The following is a 13185-nucleotide window of genomic DNA, read 5'->3' as shown; positions in this document are numbered from 1 at the left end:
GGACTGGTTCTCCCTTGTGTGTCTGGATGGGGTGGGACTGCTTCTCCCTTGTGTGTCTGGATGGGATGGGGTGGGACTGGTTCTCCCTTGTGTGTCTGGATGGGGTGGGACTGGTTCTCCCTTGTGTGTCTGGATGGGGTGGGACTGGTTCTCCCTTGTGTGTCTGGATGGGGTTGGACTGGTTCTCCCTTGTGTGTCTGGATGGGGTGGGACTGGTTCTCCCTTGTGTGTCTGGATGGGGTGGGACTGCTTCTCCCTTGTGTGTCTGGATGGGATGGGGTGGGACTGGTTCTCCCTTGTGTGTCTGGATGGGGTGGGACTGCTTCTCCCTTGTGTGTCTGGATGGGATGGGGTGGGACTGGTTCTCCCTTGTGTGTCTGCCGGTCAGATCAAGAGCCAAGCTTTAGATTTTTCGGTCGTTTTTCAGAGGCACAGGGACAGGGTGCATCACCAGTCACATGCTGGTTCAGTTTATAGAGCACAGACAGGTCAAATCACCAGTCAAACTGTCAGTCTGGTTTGGTAAAATTACCAGTCAAACTGTCAGTCTGGTTTGGTCAAATTACCAGTCAAACTGTCAGTCTGGTTTGGTCAAATCACCAGTCAAACTGTCAGTCTGGTTTGGTCAAATCACCAGTCAAACTGTCAGTCTGGTTTGGTCAAATCACCAGTCAAACTGTCAGTCTGGTTTGGTCAATTTACCAGTCAAACTGTCAGTCTGGTTTGGTCAAATTACCAGTCAAACTGTCAGTCTGGTTTGGTCAAATTGGGGGGGGGGGGGGGGGGGGGGGGGGGGATCTGCAAGACAAAGTGCAGAATTATTTGGCCTTATGTTTGCATGAGTGATGCTCTACTGAGGGACAAAAACAATCAGATTGATTTTCACTTACTTTGGTCAACACTAGTGGTCTGCAGAGAGGCAGAACTAGGATCAATTTGCAAAAGCCAATGGACTGACCCAGGGATGGACCTCAAGGGACCACAACATGGACAGGGCCACACAAAAAAAACACTTTACATTAGAGTATATTTGTCGTACTTCAGACAGTTCTTCTTCATTGAGATGTGTTGACTTGCTATATAATCTACTCTTATAAATACTACTGCGTTTAACCCCTTGAAGTTGTTCCTCGTCAACATTAGAATTTCAGTTGAACTTCACTTCTGAGTCCGTGAGCTTACATGTGTCTAGACTCTAGTTTGCACCCCAACATGTTTTCAGCGTAGCTGATACTTGTAAGGAGTGAAATACTGTGTTGCTGAGAACTTGTGTTTATGTCTGTGTATGTGTGTGTACGTGCATGTGTTTATGTCTCTGTGTGTGTGTGTATGTATGTGTGTGTGCTTGTCCATGTGTGTGTGTGCGTGTCCATCCATGGCCACTGTCTCATCCATGTCCCTGCGCCTCTTGGCTCCAGCTCGGGCTTGGCTAAGGAGCATGGGGCCTGCTGGGCAACTGGTGGTGGAGGGGGGGGAGTTTAGGGGGCCCCCACCGAGTTGGTTTTAACCGATGGTGATGCCAAAACCACACTGGAACTTGTTCTTGCGGTGGTTGAGGAAGGCGCCCAGAGCTAGGGAGAGTGGGAGAGGGAGTAGCTTCTTCTCCAGAGTGGCACCCACGATCCAGTTACTGTCCACCGAACCTGTCAGGAGGAGGAGGGAGAACATGGAGGCAAAAGGCAGTGAGGGGTTGGTATAGTAACATGCAGAGGTGGGTAGAGTATTGCTACTTTATTATAATAATAATAATAACAACTCAAGTAGAAGTAAAAGTACCCATTAAAAAAATTACTTCAGTAAGAGTAAAAATGTATCCCCTAAATTGACTACTCAAGTAGTGAGGAACTTCACATGATGATATTTATTACATATATTACGCATAGGTTATGCCCAATATACATAGCCATCTGCACAATCAATGAGACCTACTAAATCACATTCCACTGAGTAATAGAATATTAAAATGTAGGCTGGCCTGTATATCCTAACCAAATCTTCTAGGCCTATCGTCAATGTATAGCCTCTCCAAAAGTGACAAGCAACACTTCCACTACACTAACTTCACAATATCTAGTTATAGTAACAATACGACAAGGTAAATCCAACATTATATATGATAATCACATGATGAACGTTTGATGTGAGAAAGGAGCCAATGGGAGAAGGATGGCGTGTACCTTTGAAAAGCAGGTTAGCTTTGGGAACATCCAGCTGGTAGCCAAAGGACACGCTTGTGTCTTGCATCCGTGTGCTGGCCTCAAATTCAACACCCACTTGTAACTGTTATCCATGCCGGCGACAGAGTGGGGTAAACAGAAAGACACAGCGGATCAGACAAAGATGACTCCGAAACAAGAGACACACACTACATGTCCGTGACGACATCTGTGAGGATGCATGCACATGAACAAGACACAAAATGAAAACACAGCTTCACACAAAGTCAGTTATTCAGACTAATAAACACAGCACTGATGTTGGCAAGGGCTGACCATTCTAGCAGTGGCCTGTGATATGCGACAGTGACATAGAGCATTTACTCTTATGGGGGCCATCAAAGGAGGAGTGGAGATATGATGGAGTTCATTTCCAAACACTGTTAATGACTTAAGAATATAATAATCAAGTGCCTTGTATTATTAATTACCCTATATGAATCATGTACTTATGTAAGCAGGAACATGGCTTTTCTGTGTTTCTGCGTGTGTGTAACTAAGATTATTAGGTGCCACTTAGTCTGCATATGTACAAGAGCATGTTTAGACTGTGCTTCTTCCGACCTTGCAAAACTACCATCCTTGCCTCGGACATCAGAAATCCACCACGTGGTTATCCCTGCTGAACGCTAAACTTCTGTCTATATAAACCTTGTGCGATGTGTTTATGATTGCTTCACTTTCAGCCTAGTGCTGGGAGTGAGCCCGATTGCAATTGTTGTTGTTTGTCTAATCAATATACTTATATGCAGCTCCGGAGTCCTGAGGTAACTAGGGTGAATTTTCACCTATCAAGATACCTGCTCATTGGCTTTATGATAGTACTATGGGGGCCATCCAAGGAAGAGTGGAGATACTCATTACCTGCTCATTGGCTTTATGATAGTACGATGCGTGTGCGCCGGCACCTCCCACCGTCAGCGTGGCGATATAATTACTTCCTGTGTGAGGAACAGACCAAAAAGTAGTGGTTACATTACTATCGGGACTGAACCGCCCTCACTGGTGGTGCAAACGTCATGTGCAATGAAAGTGTACAACATCTTTTAATTAATATTTCACCCCATGTCCTCTAAAGAATGCATCCTTTGGATTTCAAGGGATTAAATGTCCAATTAATCATGTCCTTCAATGGATGTAACCTTTAAAAAAAAATAAGAAGGTGGAAACAGCTTTTAGCAGGGGCAACTACACTGAGTCCAATTACAGGCTAGGACGAGGCTCTCCTACACCTCAGAACCAAAGACTTGAAAAGGATCCCACTCCTACGGCTGAGTTACTGTTTCTGTACATGAAGGGCAGAGTGGAATGCAAAGGGTTTCATTCTCAAGGGCAAAACTCCTGTCTGAAACCTGTGCCTCCGCTGCACTGTGTGCTGGCTTCAGATGAGAGCACCCTTTTTGATGACTGTGTGTGACATGTGACCTGCGCGTGCTTACCGCTGTACCGGCCCACGAGTGACGTGACGGTGCCCTCCTCTCCAGGTCTCCGGTGGTAGACCAGCTCACCGCCGAGCACCAGAGCAGGGCTCAACGACTGGAGGTAGTGTGCCACCACAATGCCTGAAAAGTCACCAGAGTCACATCACACAATGGGGTCAATTAGGAAGTCACATCACACAATGGGGTCAATTAGGAAGTAATTTCCTCTAACACTTCCTTGAAAACTATGTCCTATTAGGAATTCCCATAACAGTATTGTATCTGAAATGAATCTGCTGCAATGATGGCCCATTCAAATACATAAATAACTAGGGAGCAACCAATATCCGATTGCTGGCATGTACATTGGTCCGGCTCGCGGACTGACAGAACCCACAAACGAGAGATGTAGGCCACAAACTCCACAGAGACACACAGTTATGGAGAGAGGAGTTGACAAAAGGGTTTACTGGACAGGCTCAGTACCAGATCCCACGAGGATGTCCGGGTTCCCGATGGTAACGGCCGCTGTAAAGTCATCGCCGCGGTACTCTGTGTCACACTGCCAGTTCACGAATTTGTGCTGCTGTGTCTAGGGGGATATGAACACCGGACAATAAGCATGTGCACGACCACCACGTGCTATAGATTACCTGACACAAAAAGGGAGGATTTGGGATTAAGCATAGGAAGAAATGACAACTTCCACAACCAGGGTGATCTTTTTTTCCAGGAAGCCAATGTTGTTATCCACTATATTAAGGATATAGGAAGGTCATGAATGGACTTAAAATGAGAGAAGTTAGGGCAGATGTTTACAAGGCTTCTTCATGGGGATGGAGTGCTCACGCACCATCATGACAACTAGCCAATACACAAACTACTGAGGATCTCCTGCTTCTTTAAATGACTGTCAATATACTTTATAAGCACAAGATAATGTGTCAAAGAGGCCGCGCTGGAGGCTCTTGGTCTGTCTATATGAACCGAACACTACACCTCTAAGCAATTCTACAACACAAAATTGACAGGGGTGTGCCTGGTGAACTTTCACAACTAATAAATAACCAAATACTCTTCTTACGCAGTCACTGGTTTAGAGCCAGATACGTCCCTTGGGGGGGGGGGGGGGGGGGGAACTTACACTTCGTATTCCAGATCTGTAGCATGGAGGATCACTTGAACATTAGCCATGTTGCTATCGATTAGCCATGTTGGTAACGGCACGTACCTGCATGGCCACTTTGGAGCGCAGGCGATCAGCCAGCTGGTGGATCACTTGAGCGTTGAGGCTGCCAGTGTTGTCCATGTCTCCCACCATAACTGGGAAAGACTGACAGGAAAAAGACACACGCAGAGTTTTATAATCTTTCTCAAACACAATGGAAAAGATCATATGATCTACCATTCACAAGTAGCATGTAAGAAAACAAAATGAAATCCCTTGAGTAGAAGTTAAAGGCAGCAGATGACTTCAGAAGTTTCCGGATACTTTTGTGACGGACTTCTAGACAGCTGCACTACTCTCACTGAATCTGCCCAAGACGATACAGCAGAGCTTACATTTTCCCCCCAGTGGATTTCAGCGCATTGGATGGATCTAAGAGCGTTTTAGGTGTGCAATTCATCAGTTTTTTTAAATGCCCGAGATGACAAAACCTTCAATGCAACCTGGTATACGTGAACCAAATAACTTGACGTGCAAAATGAATCTTATTTTTAAACAACAACAAAAAAACAATACAATATGTCCATACTATTCTGTTGACCATACACAACACAAGCAAACTCCTTTTGGTAAAAACCTAATCAACATGACCAAGAAATGTCTCACCTCTGCAGGGCCAGTCTGCTTGCTGCCCACGTAGGTGGAGCCGAAGCGATAGCCTGAATCACCAACAGTGCTGAGAGTAACTGTGTGACTCACCTGTGAAAAGCACGAAACACAACAGCTAAGATTAACTACTGTTTGTTTTAAATTGGACTTAAAAATGACAACATCCAAGGTGGAGAACAAAACAAAATGTGTGCGCTTTAGAGTGACCTGGAAGTGGTTGCTCAGGCCTTTGTTTACCACCAGTCGCACGCCTTCCATCTGAAGGGGGAAGACCTCTGTAACAAGATTCATTCCAAAATCAAACAGCGACATGAACAACATCACAACTCAGAGAGCGTTCCTTTAAGTCATACGGTGAACCCACTACTACACAACTGTTCAACTTCAAACTCATGCATGAAACCCCAGCCTTACCTTTGCATTTTCGGTGGCACTCCTCAAAGGTGCCTGGGTTTGGAGGGGGACTCTCTGTGTCGCCTTCTTGGGTAGCAGTACCAGGGCCTGGGGGGACTGATGACACTGGGGGCATAGTGAATCCTGGGGGCACATTTACCAACCCAGTGCCCCCCTGAGCACCACCACCTGCAGCAGGCGGTGGATTTGGGGAGCTGGCAGCCAATACACTGCCCATACTAAAAGCAAATAGATAGATAGATAGATAGAGATTAATAGCGCTAGAAAAACACCTCATGAAGTTGACCCAAATCTTGCTAGCTAGAAAGGGAAAGTGAGGGGAATCCATGGCTAGAACCCAAACATCTCTCATATTCATTATCGCTGTGCTAACAAGTAACTTATTGCTGACCCTAAGCGGCCACATAGCGTACTGGGTGTTAACATGTACATGTAGGATAGAAAAATAAGTTATCAAAATAACTAACACCTTGTCTACAGTCCCCATGTTGTCTATACTAGCACCCCAGCGAATACCCGCCAGTTGTATTTAGCTGTCAGTAAGCAAGTCTGCTAGATATCTAGCTAGCTCTCCTAGTTACTTAAGTTCGCTAGCCGGCTGGTATAACTTGCTTATCTCAGTCAGCTAACGTTACTCCAGTCCAGCACGATTAACGTCTATAAACAGTTAGCTAATATTAGTCTTCTGAAATCCCTGGCTAGCTAGCAGATAGAACATCGCAAAGAGGATTAGCTAACAGCGACTGGTTTCATATCCCCCAACAGATCTAAACAAGCTGGTACAGTAATGGACGCTTGAGATTGAACGTTATGCATCTAATCTTAGCTATGGCAAGGTAGTTTGTGTTTTGACGGTTGCTTGTCTGCTAACTAGCAAATGTTAGCTGATTCATTAGCTAGCTAACGACTGGACAGGTATTTTGGGAAATCCAGCTCAGAATTTGGGGATACATTCTCATGTCTGCGTGTATTCCTACTCATTATAGTAACTGATCTACATCCCCAAAAGAAATATTGTGTGAAAAACATTTCATATAACTATAAAATGAGCCTAGTGTGGTACTCACGTTGTGCAATGCGGTCCAGATAAGGCTACAAGGGACACCGGTGGGTTGAACGATTCAACCTGGAGTTGTCACATTAGCCCGCCTATTTGTTGCGCATTGGGTAATAGAAAACCAAGCTGCACTATCATTGGCCTAAATGTGATTTTGCCTCACCAGTGACAACAACAAATTAAACTTCAAGGGTATTTCTCTTGAGTTCCAACTGAGACTTCACCTGAGACCTTGTGAGGCATGGAAAGGCCAATTGATGCAAAACCATCGTCACCGAAAATCACTTTAAAGAATATCCTTAAGAGATCACTCGGGCTAATAGCAGAATAGTCAGGGTCTTAGTACGTTTTCCACTGTTTAGTAAGTAAATACGAGGAAATGACAATAATCTTCAAATGTCTTACGGGACAGTATTCACGTTATCTTTAGATCTTGTTCAGACATCTATGCTAACATTTTGTTCGCTCGAAAAGGCCGTACCGACACGCATCCCAAGTGCATTGTGTACCTGACATGTATCAATATCGTCAACGCTCTTAACCTAGCCAATCACGCTAAGCGAATCCGTGGTCTGACGGTGATGTCAGAGGTTAATTTATTCCTGAATGACACACACCAGTTGTCTGACACGCAGGGGACAAGCCATCTGCTCAAGAATTAGTGAAATGGTCCGTCATCAGGTTAAATCTCAATGGAGTACATACATTTACACCAGTGAGCAGAAAAGCATGTTCATAGAAATATTACAAGGATGAAAACCAACCAAAATAATTAAACAAAAAGGAGATCCGAGACAAAAGTAGGGAAATAAGCTGAACTTTTATTTCTTTTCCATAGGGTGAAGGAGTTACAGGCGGCCACTGGTACATGAACTTGTCATTGTCCATTTTCAACACTCCTGGTTTTGAAGAGGGGTCATATTCCACATGGAAATGCTTCACGTTTTACCAGAACTACTACACTTTGGCACAAAGCAATAATGAAAGCATATCAAGCCAAAAATGATCACATTGATGAAGATGAACATGTTTCATTTTGTGCTTCTATCAAAATTATATTCAAACGCATTTTGCATTCAGCATCCATTTTTTCATATAATTGAAAGCAGCCCATTTGGTCAGGAAAAGTCACCCGTTTTAAGATTCCACACTCCTCTGTCAAAATGACCATGTGCTTCTTAAAACCGCTAGCAGGCTTTGCAGGAACAAAGACATTGCCCAGATATTTCGGCCCTCTCCCAAGCAGAATGCTTCAATTCATTTCAGAATGCAGTATACTTTCGACAGCAAAAAGACAAGTGTTAATCTTCATCCGGGCATTTGTCTTAAAGATCACTCCATCAACTAGCTTAGGGCTGATGTGGGGAGAAGAGGATGAGCAGCTATTAAGGCACTTGAGAGAAGAGTGTTGCAAGTGATAGAGGAGGAGATGGCTGTGTGGCAGTGCTTCATTAACCAATGCAGTTTCTCAGTTTCTCTCTCTAGGGAGCAAAATTCAGATCATTGTTAATATATCCAAACTTGAGATTTATTTTTTTGCCTTGACAAATGGACTATAAAACTAGACCATTTGTAAGAGAAACGGTGTGGCCAAGGCCTAAATGATCTCACAAATGTGGATCTTTCACGCTTCAAGCTTTGGTGAACATTTGTACCTGTGTGCACCTGCACTCCCACACAGACATAGAAAAAGCTAATAAAAAAAAAAGAAAAGAAAGAAAAGCAGACGATTACAGTCAAGACAAAAATGCAGATTTAGTCAAGTGGAAAATGTTTTGATGAGTAGAGTATTGGTTTAAAATGTGACCTACATCAGACAAGGTCAATTTGACAGAGAAAACGAGTGACTTTAAAACCGACACAAATCACTGGTAGCACTCTAGCATTGATTCATAGGATGCTGCATGTGGATCTGACGAGCTGATTTTTTTTTTGTTGAATGTACTAACAAAGTAAAATATACTGTGCCAAAGTTTTCAAGGGGAAAAAAAAAATATGTTGTTTTGGGGACAACAAAAATCTAAAACAGACATTGCTGTGTAGTACACTTCACCGCAAATGCCAGCCACCTCCTTGAAAATCACCTGTGGAACAAAAAAAATGGTTAGAAGGAACAGAAGGAAAGGATGAGGGGCTCAAGTGAATTACTGTCAGGCCACTGCGGACTGAAACGGTCCTAACTGGCATGAATCCATGATTTAGAGACTTTATCCAGTTACGCCTCTAAAGGCAAGCATAAGGTAACCTGCTCCCTGGAGCCAGAACCAGTTTGAAAGCCCTTTCGTCAAGAACAAATCCCCTCACAGTTAGAAGTGAGGTAGACACTGACTCGCAATGCATGCCACTAATAAAACAACAAGGAAAATACACCGTCAACGTGGCATCTATGGAAGAGATGGCATGATGTTAAAGATGTGGTACCACACACACACACACACACACACACACACACACACACACGTCACCTTAACGCGCGTATAAAGACACAGAGATGCAGAAACACCTTAACGCGCGTTGGGCTCCCCTGATTTGCGTGGGGCCTCCCTCTCGATCTCCTCGGCGTCTGGGTCCAAGGAGTGGAACTCCGCGACGTAGAGGCTCTTATCGATGGTGCCCGGAATGGGCTTGATGTCAGTAACCAGCTGGTCTTCGATGCCTTTGAGGTTGAAGCGATCCTCTGACGTGATCAGGTTGATGGCCAGGCCCAAGTGACCATATCGGCCTGGGGTGGGGAGGGGGATGGGTACAAGAGGAGTTGTTAAGGGGGGCAACGGGAGTGAAGATCAACGCATATGAACACATGAACACTGAGAGGAGAATCACACTGGACTCAACCCTAAAGAGATACTTTACACAACACCAAGGCTGAAGGGCGTCTTGTTCGAACACTGGCAAGTTTATGCAGAATTTGGTTTCTCACCTGATCTGCCGATGCGATGCAGGTATGTTTCTGCATTTTTGGGGAAGTCAAAGTTGATCACTACATTGACAGACTGGATATCAATTCCCCTGGTGAACAGATCTGTGTGTGGAAGACCAAAAGGAACTCTCAGTCTGCATAGAAATACACATCTACAAACCTAGACATGCTTATGGGTGGTTTACCTACCTGTGCAGACCAGGTTCCTGCACAGCCCGTTCCTGAAGTCATGGAACACACGGTTTCTGTACTCCTAGGAGGGGCAAGCAAACCAGGTCAGTCAGAGGTCTGGGGGCATCATGCTAAAGACAACACCAATTTAAAATCAACATGTCTGGACTGCAAAGGCATCTCGTCTACACCACTGCTCATGTGTCCGGTGCGCACACCCCCACACAACCTTTCATTGGTATCCTAAGCTGAAGCAAAGCACTTCGTCCCAAATTCACCTGCATCATCTTAGCGTGGATGTAGAAGCAGGAGTAGCCCAGTTGGGTGATCTTCTTGGCCAGGAGCTCCACCCTCTGGGTGGAGTTACAAAAGATGATGGACTGATTGATCTGCAGCTGTAGATACATATAATAAAGAAAGTTAGAGCACAGAAATGAACTACGACTATCGCTACAGCTACTGTTCCTGAGAAACATGCATGTATATTGTGCGTAATTCTTTCAGACGCGCGATAAATGTAATAAATCTGCCTCTGCAGAAGTGACTTGCCCTGGAGAAGAGTGTGTTCAGACAGTGCACTTTCTGCCTTTCAGTGACATAGGCATAATACTGGGTAATGCCCTTCAAAGTAAGCTCGTCCATCAGGTTGATCTCATAGGGCTTCTGCAGATGTTTGGACTTGCAAAACAAAAACAAAAAAGACGACAACATCACTTCAATGCAATGCTTATTTCAAACGTTTCATTCTGGAGCCCAAAACAGAAGTATTTCGCAGACGCCACCTAATCTGTTATTTAATCCAGTGCCAACTCACCATGAATTTCTGCACCGTGACGGGGAAAGTGGCAGAATAAAGCAGGATCTGCCGGTGCTTGGCCGTGAAGCTTATGATTTCCTCGATGAGCACCACAAAGTCCTGGGACAGGAGTTTATCTGCCTAAAGGAACCCGAGCACACAAGTGTGATTAGAAACCTTCTCCAGCGCCGCTTTTGCAATGCTCACAAAGAGTCGGTGTGAACCACACACGGCCTCGTTTCTCACCTCATCCATCACCAATATTTGGACTCTGTCCACTTTGGCCACACCTTTTTTGATGAGGTCCAGGATCCTGCCTGGAGTGGCTATCACGACATGAACTAGCAAGAGGGAGAGTGAGCGAAACATTTCACAAAGGCACCAGGAATATGCAAAAAAAAAAAGTACAGGTGAAACAACAAGATACCTAGTCCGATCATAACAGGCATTAGACGTAACTCAAAGCAGAGTCTACACGACTTGCGTCCACCACAAGTGGTGCGGTTACTGGAGGGCAATCTGAAGATTTCTGTATTACAGTGAAGGACACCCTCGCTCCTGAGAGGAAAGAACCAATACCTGTCTCATCCAGGCGCATGATGTCATCCCTTAGGTTGGTGCCTCCGGTGGTAGCCATGACCTTCACCCCACCCATGTGTTTGCTGATCTGGATACTGATTTGGCTGACCTGCAGGGCCAGCTCACGAGTGGGCACCAGCACCATGGCTGTGGATCGAGAGAGCAGAAGAGCCAGAGTTCAGGGTATGGCTGGGATACCAGTAGCATCATAGCAGTTTCATGCATTACACTTGTTATAAAGGGCAAAATACAAATCATGCATCTTGGTTGAAAAGGCAGAAATGTGGTATTCATTCGGTATATCACAGCACTGTTACTACTGGGAACGCAAAAGCATGTCACAAAAAATACAACACGGCTGTTTGAAATAGGAACAAGTCGCATGTGGCCATGTTTTTATTTATGTATTTAGCTCGTTTACACAAATGAATGTGTAAATTGGCATCGGCAAGAAGCAGAAACCGGAGCAGAAGGGAGAGTGGGTGTTGGTGTGAATGCTACCGTGCTCGTCCATATGCATGCACATGAATAGACAAGGTCCCCTCTGTGAGCGTACATTACGTGCCAAACAGAAGCCTGATATAATCAATCTGCCTTCCATACGGGCACAGCCTAAACTTGTGTATGCCAACTGTTTGTACAAGTCTTATTTAAGTGGACACACTTGAAGCCAGATGAATCATCTAAACACAAAACTTAGAATTACTTAAAAATGCAAAACTAAAAATACATAAGGACATCAGAGTTCAGATCACGTTTGGATAAACCTGTGGGGTGTGCAAACATCAGTTGCTGAAGTCCTTACCCTGGATGTGGTCCTTCTTCAGGTCTATCCTCTCCAGTAGGGGGATGAGGTAGGCGCCACTCTTCCCTGTGCCATTCTTGGCCCGGGCAAGGATGTCCCTGCCAGACAGAGCGATAGGAATACTCTCCTCCTGCAAGCCAGAAGCAAACGAGCTCAGAACACCTCCGCAAATATCTCCAGAGCTACCTCCACCAAGTTAATAGTAGAATCCTATTACACAAATCCAATCACACTTTTCTTTATGGACTAAACTTGTTAGTCGATGTATGTATCCTGCATCAATTTATTTACTAGGCTGCAAATGTATCTCTTGATTCAGGGTTACAAGTTAATTGGATGTATATCTGCATGTAAATTTGGACCACAGGATGACATGGCTAGTAATCTCAGCTTGGAGAATGGAATGGACTGAAGAGATATTAGGGTTATAATGTCTACACTGGGGTTTGCTTTAAAAGGGCATGCGAGGAATTTGGTATTCTACTCTGAGGTGTTATATTTCTGGAGGCAGTTGAAGTTTAGTTCTGAGATCAGACTAACGGGCACTTCCAAACAGTCTGAAGGGTTTGCTTGGAGTTTGGCTGTTGAGGCTGGCCTACCTGAATGGGAGAGGGCTTTTCCCAGCCCATCTCAAAGATGCCCATCAGCAACTCACGCTTCAGGCAGTAGTCTTCAAACTCATTCCCCTTCGTAGAGGTCACATCCTACAGATGAACATGCAGGTTAGGCACAGTACAAGTATGTGGTGAGAGGCAAGTTTGTCAGAGCACAATAAAATTCAGTCAGTCAGGACTACATAGACTGGTCCAAGATAAAAACCCAAGATAAGTGGGGTATGCTGTACCCAATGACAGGAATGTGGATTTTGAAGTGAAACTCACTGAGGTTCGCATTCTGCAGTCTTTTGGTGGTAGCTGCAGGCACTTCTTCCAGTCATCTCCAAACCTAGGATATTTAACAGCAACAAAT

General features: G+C 44.8%; 2 protein-coding genes across 3 annotated transcripts in view; both read right to left on the bottom strand.

The window, feature by feature from the left end:
- Nucleotides 1–1191: 1191 nt before the first annotated feature.
- On the bottom strand, nucleotides 1192–7654 carry tomm40 (translocase of outer mitochondrial membrane 40 homolog (yeast)). The gene is made up of 10 exons (XM_012839372.3): nucleotides 6956–7654; nucleotides 5889–6106; nucleotides 5682–5749; nucleotides 5472–5564; nucleotides 4869–4970; nucleotides 4124–4229; nucleotides 3656–3778; nucleotides 3081–3157; nucleotides 2178–2280; nucleotides 1192–1643 (listed from the first exon to the last, which is right to left on the bottom strand). The coding sequence occupies exons 2-10, from the start codon at nucleotides 6103–6105 to the stop codon at nucleotides 1504–1506; spliced, it is 1029 nt and encodes a 342-aa protein (XP_012694826.1). The 5' UTR covers nucleotide 6106; nucleotides 6956–7654; the 3' UTR covers nucleotides 1192–1503.
- Nucleotides 7655–7746: 92 nt separating this feature from the next.
- Nucleotides 7747–13185, bottom strand: part of ddx61 (DEAD (Asp-Glu-Ala-Asp) box helicase 61) — a 32694-nt gene continuing 27255 nt past the window's right edge. The window contains exons 3-14 of one of the 2 annotated variants that reach the window (XM_031577026.2): nucleotides 13098–13161; nucleotides 12816–12920; nucleotides 12217–12346; nucleotides 11412–11558; nucleotides 11079–11173; nucleotides 10851–10973; nucleotides 10586–10714; nucleotides 10315–10431; nucleotides 10055–10118; nucleotides 9866–9967; nucleotides 9411–9667; nucleotides 7747–9029 (exon numbers count right to left, since the gene is read on the bottom strand). In XM_031577026.2, coding sequence (XP_031432886.1) covers nucleotides 9450–9667; nucleotides 9866–9967; nucleotides 10055–10118; nucleotides 10315–10431; nucleotides 10586–10714; nucleotides 10851–10973; nucleotides 11079–11173; nucleotides 11412–11558; nucleotides 12217–12346; nucleotides 12816–12920; nucleotides 13098–13161 — 1294 coding nt within the window. In that variant the 3' untranslated portion in view covers nucleotides 7747–9029; nucleotides 9411–9449. The remainder of the gene's footprint in view (nucleotides 9030–9410; nucleotides 9668–9865; nucleotides 9968–10054; nucleotides 10119–10314; nucleotides 10432–10585; nucleotides 10715–10850; nucleotides 10974–11078; nucleotides 11174–11411; nucleotides 11559–12216; nucleotides 12347–12815; nucleotides 12921–13097; nucleotides 13162–13185) is intronic. The other variant, XM_012839369.3, reaches the window with a different exon arrangement.

Source organism: Clupea harengus, chromosome 11 (assembly GCF_900700415.2).
Source record: "Clupea harengus chromosome 11, Ch_v2.0.2, whole genome shotgun sequence".
Lineage (NCBI taxonomy): Eukaryota > Metazoa > Chordata > Actinopteri > Clupeiformes > Clupeidae > Clupea > Clupea harengus.
The sequence above is the reverse complement of the archived record's forward strand: the minus strand, read 5'-3'. Positions and strand labels throughout refer to the sequence as shown.

Bases quoted from the DNA above. Each gene is read 5' to 3' on its own strand.
- tomm40 (XM_012839372.3), bottom strand. From the start codon at position 6,105: ATGGGCAGTGTATTGGCTGCCAGCTCCCCAAATCCACCGCCTGCTGCA. The intron at 4,971-5,471 runs GTGAGACATTTC...TTTTCCTGTCAG, and splicing joins AGCAGACTGGCCCTGCAGAG to TCTTTCCCAGTTATGGTGGG. The intron at 3,158-3,655 runs GTAAGCACGCGC...TTCCTCACACAG, and splicing joins ACTCGTGGGCCGGTACAGCG to GAAGTAATTATATCGCCACG.